Source organism: Ipomoea triloba, chromosome 9 (assembly GCF_003576645.1).
Source record: "Ipomoea triloba cultivar NCNSP0323 chromosome 9, ASM357664v1".
Classification (NCBI taxonomy): Eukaryota; Viridiplantae; Streptophyta; class Magnoliopsida; order Solanales; family Convolvulaceae; genus Ipomoea; species Ipomoea triloba.
The window spans coordinates 17481427-17490058 of record NC_044924.1 but is presented as its reverse complement, the minus strand read 5'-3'; the positions used below and the strand labels follow the sequence as shown (position 1 = coordinate 17490058).

Sequence of the window (8632 nt, the reverse complement as noted above, 5' to 3'; positions counted from 1 at the left end):
GGGGGGGGGGGGGGGGGGGGGGGGGGGGGGGGGCGTGGCAGGCTGGCCCGCTGGGCAAAGCCCATTTTAACGGCTCTATCTGACAATCACAGTGTCGAAATTACAAAAAATGTGGTAGAATCTTTATGGGCACCAGGCACTAGTACTCACACCCATATCATGTTAGACACAGGGTGTACTCTGTAGTGGCGAGGGAGTTAGATATCACCTTTTGTGGGGAAGGATTTTTGCAATGTATCATTAAATGATACCCCATAATCTAGCATAATCCTTATTCACATAAGTGTGTCATTAATTTGATTAATTGATGATATTTGAATTTGATTAATTCGGAATTCATATGAAGACTTCATACGATTTAATGCTATGTAGTTGGTTGTTGGTATAAAGTAACAATAATTATGATATTACGGAATATTTAATAAAACTTGATTTAATGCTACACACATATGTGATTTAATTTCATGTGTATTTTCAAGGATTTGTGCAATTTATTATTAATGATACACCATAATCTAGCATAATCCTTATTCACATATTGATGATATTTGATTTTGATTTATTCGAAATTTATATAAAGACTTCATATATATGATTTAATAGTTGGCAAAACTTAACAATAATTATGATCTTATTGAATAAAACTTGATTCAATGCTACACATATGTAATTTAATATCATGTGTATTATCCGATATTTGTGCAATTTATCATTAATGATACACCATAATCTAGCATAATCCTTATTCACATATTGATGATATTAATTTGATTTTGATTTATTCGGAATTTATATAAAGACTTCATATATATGATTTAATAGTTGGTATAACGTAACATTAATTATGATCTTATTGAATAAAACTTGATACAATGCTACACATATGTGATTTAATTTTATGTGTATTATCTAGGATTTGTGCAATTTATCATTAATGATACCCCATAATCTAGCATAATTCTTATTCACATATTGATGATATTTCATTTTGATTTATTCGGAATTTATAAGACTTCATATATATGGTTTAATAGTTGGTATAACGTAACATTAATTATGATCTTATTGAATAAAACTTGATTCAATGCTACACATATGTGATTTAATTTCATATGTATTATCCGGAATTTGTGCAATTTATCATTAATGATACCCCATAATCTAACATAATCCTTATATATTCACATATTGATGATATTTGATTTTGATTTATTCCAAATTTATATAAAGACTTCATATATATGATTTAATAGTTGGTATAACGTAACAATAATTATTATCTTATTAACTTGCTTGATTCAATGCTATACATATGTGATTTAATTTCATGAATATTATCCGGGATTTATGCAATTTATCATTAAATGATACCCCATAATCTAGCATAATCCTTGTCCTTGTTCACATAAGTTTTATTTGAATTTGATTTATTCGGAAATTAAATAAAAACTTGATATGATTTAATGCTATGATAGTAGGTATAAAGTAACAATAATTATTATCATATTGAATAAAACTTGATTTAATACTACGCAAATATATATATATATATATATAGTACTACTGACTGTCTGACTCTATCTGTTTAAATATATTTTTTCAACCTATTAAAACACAAAGAGTCAATACCAACCTCACACTAAACCACAAAATCATTGGCTACTACACAAATATGTAAATATAAATAAATATACATACATACATATATTTATATAGACACACAGAGAATAAAAATTTTACTCAATGCAATATGATATGCTGCTATTAGTCGATTCAAAATGAACATCTTTTCTACGGTTTCCTTTCATCCCGAAAAAAAAAAATCAATTTTAAATTGATTAATAATAACATGTACTTAAATATTTGGCAATACTTACAAAATTTGTAATAGAGTCAGTAGTATTCAAAAAAAAAAAATCTATTTCAATGCAATAGCCATCATATTTTTAAACGTATGACATATCATCATGGTAATGAGATGTCCTGTTTAACTCTTATTCAATGAAATGTTTGACTTAGAACTTTTTGTGTGATGTTAATTGAGTAAATCTAATTCATTATGTATTTTTTAAATTTTCATATTCATATTATTAAAGACGACATTCAAACTTAAAGACATAATTTCTTTAAAAATCTAAATACACTTCTCAATTTTCTTAAATATACCAAAAAGAAAAAAAAACAAAAACAAAATTTCCAAACTTTCCTTGTATAACATAAACCAAAAAAAAGAAAACACAAAAAAAAAAAGTATACGATTAATTTAACCTTTGAAATTCTTCATAAGTTCTTTTCGAACTGTTTATTAGAGAAACAAATTATGAGTTTTAAAAGAAAAATTGCTATACTTAAAAACTAACGTGATTATTTCTATAAAAAAATAATAATATTTTAAAATAAAATATTTAGTCTCTAAATTATACTCTTGGTGATGGCTCAGTACTTAAGTTATCGGGGCATATTGATATATTTCCCCGTTGGTCCTTGACATTAGGAAGCCACAAAGAGTGTTAAATTCAAGGGCAAATATGTAAAAATAGCATCCAAACATGAAAGCAAAACTCATTTCATAAGTTTGATGCTATTTAATGCTCAACCTTTCCTTCAAAGATCGATAATGGGAAGAAACAAATAGAAATGGAAGAAAATCCAAAAGAAATGAGAAAAGATATAGAAGAAATGAAGGAATAACAAGATCGCAAATTCATTCAACATGATGGTCTAAATACATACACTAAAATATAACCTAAAATAATGACAACAATTTTAGAAAACTCCCATGCATGTGGATCATCATCCAACACAACAGTAGCTGCTGCATATTTAATCTCAAGGCTTCACATCTTCATGGACAAAATTAAACCTCAATGTTTTCTTAGCTAGGTACAATGGTCACTAATTGAATTGTGACCTCAGGAGCATAACAATCCTATCCCCTTAATTTGATCTTTGTCCTTAAGGATTGAATTGTGAGAATTGAGCCTTCAGATGATTATAATCTTCCCATGTTGCCTCTTTTAGACTCAAATTGGCCCATTATACTAGAACTTTCACTCGGCCAGCATTGTTTCTTTTCAACATTCTTCTCTACAAAATGGCCACTAGTTTAGTGCAAAATTGTCCATTCAAATAAGTGAAATCAACCTAAGACAGATGGTGTCTTCTCACTCTTCTTTTTAGTTAGAATACATGAAACACATGATGGCACGACCAATTCTTTCAATGATTTCATAGGGACCATAGAACTTAAAATTTAGTGTAAGATTCCTTCATACTACCTCTGAAGACTATCTACAGGGTTGTAGCTTGAGATATACCTAATCCCCACACAAAAAACTCTATTAGTCCTTTGTTTATCTAGATATTGTTTACATTGACCTTAAGCAAGTTATGTTTTAAGATAGTTAACACTATCTGTGTGCTAGTTAGCCATTCTTTCACATTTGTCACTAAGATGGGAGTTGACTGATATGCTAAGAACATGTGAGGAGCATACCCATAGAGGGCTTGAAATGGAGTCATTTTCATGGCATTAGGATAATTATATTGGTGTTATACCAATAGTAAGAGTGAGTAAGCCATTTTTCCAATTTCTAGGTTGATGTGAGGTAGCACACACTTGAGATAATTTTCACGCATATATTTAATCTTTTTTACTATCCGTTAGTTTGATGATGGTAAATTGTACTAAGATTTAATTTGACATTCAACTTTTTGCTAGAAACTGATGGTAGAGACTTCAACTCTATCATTGATTATGCCTTGCGGCAAATCATGAAGTTTATATATATATTGTGAAAGAAGAGATTTGTCACTTCCTTTGTAGTAAAAAGATGAGCCAAGGGTAGGGAAATGAGCATATTTGTTGAATGTCAACTACTACCATGATAACATCTTTCGATTCATATTTTGAAAGGCATTCAATGAAGTCCATAGTGATATGAACCCAAGCATGATTTGGTACACTGACTCCATATCTAGGGATAATGATTTCTTTCTCAAACATTTCTATCATTGTGAACAGAACTCTAGAGTTTGGTGTCGAATTTTAAAATTAGATAGACTCTATTATCTTTTCATGATTGGGGCGGGTTCATGAGTCTATGATATGACGAAACTGAGAAAGTTGGGTTATAAAAAAAAATAGATACAATTTATTATCGACATTTAGAAGTTATTTGATTTGTTTTGTTATTTTATTCGTTAACTTGAGCCACACAGTCGAATGTATAAAAAGAAATGCATATTCTCATAAAGGACAGCAAGACACAATGGTGGGGTCCACGATTCCAATCGTTTTCTTCTCTCTCTACTGAAAACCACCCAAAGTCTCTCTGTCTGTCTCTCTCCCTCTCTCTCTATATATTATGCTAGTCGGCTGTATTCCCACCCATTTACAATTCCCCTCACTTTCTCTCTCCATCTCCAAAAGTCAGCGCCTTCTTTTGTCTCTTTTTCCTGCGTCTTCTCTCTCTACCAAAGTCAAAGGGATACACAAGAAATGGAGGATGATTGGGATCTACATGCGGTGGTCAGAGGCTGCGCAGCCGCTGCCTCCTCGTCCGCAGCCACCGCCACCGCCACCACCGCTTCTCCTCTTGGCAGCGCCTTCCAGCCAAGGCAAGACCAAGACTTGCTCTGCTTACAAGATCTGCTTGAATTTGGGGCGAAGAGAAATGAGAGCAGACGGCGCTTTAACGACGACTTGCATGATCTGTACAGGCCTTTCTTTCGGCCGCCGCCACCGCCACCGCCATCTCAACCTCCGCAGCCGTCTCTGCAACGAACGCAGGCAGCGCCGCCTCTCTCCCCGCAGAACACGCCAATCTCACCCCTCTCTGTTCTCGGCGGATTACCAGATCTGTCTCCCTCCCACCAAATCCTCAAACCACACATTTCTCCCGCTGCGACAATCATTCACCCGAAGAAACAACCTTTCCCCGTCAATATTTCTTCTGCAACTACTCCTACTACTCCTCATACTCAAAGCCCAAGAAGCAAAAGAAGGTAATTTTCTTTTTCCTTTTTCTGTTGGGTGAAAAATTGGAATTTTGTTCATTATTGATGGATTTATTTGAGTTTGACAGAAAGAACCAGTTGAAGAGGGTGTGCCAAGTTCCTGCTGAGGCTTTATCTTCTGATGTGTGGTCTTGGAGAAAATATGGGCAAAAACCCATCAAAGGCTCCCCATACCCAAGGTAAGAATGATTTAATTTGTGGAAAAACAAAATTATAGAAATGATTTGTGGAGATGTTCTTATATATGGTTTGATTTGGATTTGTCAGGGGTTACTACAGATGTAGCACCTCCAAGGGGTGTTTGGCCAGAAAACAAGTGGAGCGGAATAGATCTGACCCGTCTATGTTCATCGTCACCTACACAGCAGAGCACAACCACCCTATGCCTACCCACCGGAACTCGCTCGCGGGCAGCACCCGCCAAAAGCCGGCGGCGGCCCACCAACCGGAAACCTCTGGTGATACCATGAAGTCCGCCGCCTCGCCGCCGCTGACTTCTCCGGCGCCGGAAAAGCAAGAAAGCAGCAGGGACGAGAGAGAGGATATGTTTGAGGACGAAGACGACGAATTCGGCGTGGCGAACATGGCAATAGATAGCTTGGGCCCCGACGACGACTTTTTCGAGGGCTTGGAAGACCTGGGCGGTGATTGTTTCCCCGATAGTTTACCCGGCACGACCTTGCAGTTCCCTTGGCTGACGACAACAACGGCGGCCGGCGGTGGTTGACTAGCTGAAAAGTAAAAGGGGGGTGGGGGTTGAAGAAATGATGCTTTTCTTCTCTCTCACTTCTCTTTCGCTTTCTTGTAGTATCTTTTCTAGCCGTTAGAGATGGGAGGAGAAAAACTCGAAAGTAGAGTAAGGGAGAGACTGAGACAGAATCGCATAATCACAATGTTCTCGTACGTGTTAACGTATGATTGTGAGAGGATGGTAGATGTCAAAAGAGATAGGTTCCCATTTTTTTTTTTTTATAAATTTCGAAAACATTATTCCGTCTAGGTAAAATTCCTCCTAATTTTTAGCCTTTGTCAGTGGTATTGTGTATGATCGATTGATCGATGAGGGTATATAATCTTAAATGTCATTAGGTGATGTTATTTCTGGACAATCATGATTGTAATCAAGTTCTCAAACAACTTTTCATAATTCATGCCCTTTTTGGTGTTTGCTTAATCATGTTTTGTGTTCTTGTCATAAATTATGTCACACTAACTTGTGCCAATGTTGATGCCGTTTGAGTCCCAAATGGTATCTTGAGGAGGATATATGCTTTAAAAACAACTGGGTTGGGTTGAAGCTTTTACCATTACAATCAATGTCTATTCCCCTTCCCCTTCCTCAGATCAGGATGGAATAATTGTAGCATTGCACTAGAAGCTCCAACCACCTTACTATCCCAAAGAATATGTAGACATTAGACAACTTGTTGCTAGATGGCTTATTCTAAAAGAGTTCTACTATGGGGACTCTCAAATTTTACTCCGTCAATTATACTCTCTAATGTGGTAAGCATGGATAGGACACTTGCATCTTGTGGGTTCAGAAAAGTTATCTACATCTAATATTTGTGAGAAGGTGTAAAAGTTGGGAGTAGAATTTAGGAATACAAGTAGTATTTTCCATTCTTCTCCCAAAAGGTTGAATCCCCAACCCCAATGGCCCCCCACGCCCCGACCCGACAAAGCATCTGGGAGGATATAAATCATGGTAACTCAACTGAACACAGAGGTTAGACCTTTGCTCACTGCGTACAAGAAGCCCCACTCACTTTGAGAGGAGTATTTTCCATTCTAAAATTATGGTATGAAGTATATTGATAATAGTTTTTATTTTACGTCAAATTTTATTGTGCACGGTGTTGTTTTATGTTTGGTTAACTTATTTGGTTGGATTATTGGCTTGCTAACCACAATGTTTCAAGTTTGACTACTAGTGGGAGCGGCTGTAACCCTTCACCCATTCCAGTAAGTCTAGAGTTCGAAAAAAAAAAACGGGAGTTTAAATTTATTTTATTCTAAGGCATTGGCATGCACGAGTTATGATTTATAGATATTTCAAAATAATCTTTACTAGTTAGAATAGTCGTTAATAAGCTGCGATCGTACGTACCGGTCACGAACCGTAAAATTTTTAGGAGTATGTGTTCTGTCCCGATTGTCCTAGAAAGTGGGTTTTAGGCACCATACCATTAACCTTGAATTTCCTATTTAATTAAATTAGCCCGTAATAGTGAAAATTTATTTCGACCGTAGCATCGCTGTATTTCGCGATGTACCGAACACTGCCCGATTTTAGAAATTAAGGTTAGAATTGAGTTCGAGCTAATTTTGGTTTCGAATTTACCCCTACCTAAATTATTTCCTACCGTAACTATATCTGTTTTAACCCTTAACCGTCTAGCCAAAGATATTTTCCTTGAGTTACCATAGGAATTTGACACTTGGCAACTCCCTACACCACATGCTAGTATCCTGTGGTGAAATTCTGGATACTTGGGTTAAAACCCAGTTTGTTGTGGAGTGAGCAGTAGAAATGTATACTGTCTCAAGAGGACTTTTAATTTTGTTATTTTGAGGAGTGGTTAGCGGAGTCTACCACTAGGGTATTTACCCTGTTGAGTAGTAGTCATTAGAAACGTATCATGACTACTAGGACTAGTTACTACCCATTGGACTTGGAAACCCATTGGGGGTGTGCACACTTAAGGTATTAGTTCTGTTCAACTTAAATGGGATCTTTGTGTAGTGTTCAGTTGAGTGATTACTGTTCACTAGAGCTTATTAATTAAGACCCTGCCCATTATTTGAGATTGAATGGGATTTTGTGTAGTGTTCAATAGAGAGATTATTGTTCACTAGGGCTTGATGAAACAAGACCCATTGAATGGGATTTTGTGTAGTGTTCAATAAAGTCACTAGGGCTTGATGAAACAAGACCCTGCCCATTGTGTTGAGATTGGTGTTCCTCCATGTATATGTAAATGTATATATTAACAAATGATTTTGAAAGATATATTACTTTTGAAATGTTCGTAAAATTTCTATTGTGGGAAATACTAATTTGGAAATTATGAATTATGAGTATTTTTGAGAAATTATGGATTTTGGAACTCTTGAGTATTTTTGGAGAACTGTGGGTACTTAGAATATTGTGAGTATTGATTATTTGCATCTATATGTTCCAATAGTTTTAATGTAAACATTTATACATATTATTATCTACAAGTTGTTCTCCTATGTGTTATGTGTGAGTAGCTATTTTAGGAGGTGAATTAAATCTTACTTAGCTTTGCGCTAACTTTGGATACTGTTTGAGTATTTTTCAGGTGTATCTGCATGAGCGTGGATGATGAGAGCGAATCACCTAGAGAATTTTTCATTTAGTTAGATTAGTTAGCTAGTTGGTTTTGTTAATTGTCTTTGTACTAGTACGTACCTTGAATTATTTTAAGTTGGTTGTTTTTAGCCTTAGCGTTTAGGTATAAGAGAAATACCTGAGCGTGGCGGTAACACCCATTTCCTTTTGGTTAGATGTTTGAGCTTCCGCTATATTATTAATTATTAATGATTTTAATAGAGATATTGTAAGAATTTTGGATATTAGAAATTGGGG

The 8632-nt window shown here is 35.3% G+C and overlaps 1 protein-coding gene across 1 annotated transcript; it reads left to right on the top strand.

Annotated features, from left to right (window-relative positions):
• The first annotated feature begins 4411 nt into the window (after positions 1 to 4411).
• LOC116030629 (WRKY transcription factor 22-like) lies at positions 4412 to 6193 on the top strand. The gene is made up of 3 exons (XM_031272936.1): positions 4412 to 5007; positions 5088 to 5198; positions 5287 to 6193. The coding sequence occupies exons 1-3, from the start codon at positions 4502 to 4504 to the stop codon at positions 5744 to 5746; spliced, it is 1077 nt and encodes a 358-aa protein (XP_031128796.1). The 5' UTR covers positions 4412 to 4501; the 3' UTR covers positions 5747 to 6193.
• The last annotated feature ends 2439 nt before the right edge of the window (positions 6194 to 8632 follow it).

Coding starts and splice junctions, on each gene's coding strand:
- LOC116030629 (XM_031272936.1), top strand. CDS start 4,502: ATGGAGGATGATTGGGATCTACATGCGGTGGTCAGAGGCTGCGCAGCC. Junction 5,008..5,087: donor AGCCCAAGAAGCAAAAGAAG/GTAATTTTCTTT, acceptor TGAGTTTGACAG/AAAGAACCAGTTGAAGAGGG. Junction 5,199..5,286: donor AAAGGCTCCCCATACCCAAG/GTAAGAATGATT, acceptor TGGATTTGTCAG/GGGTTACTACAGATGTAGCA.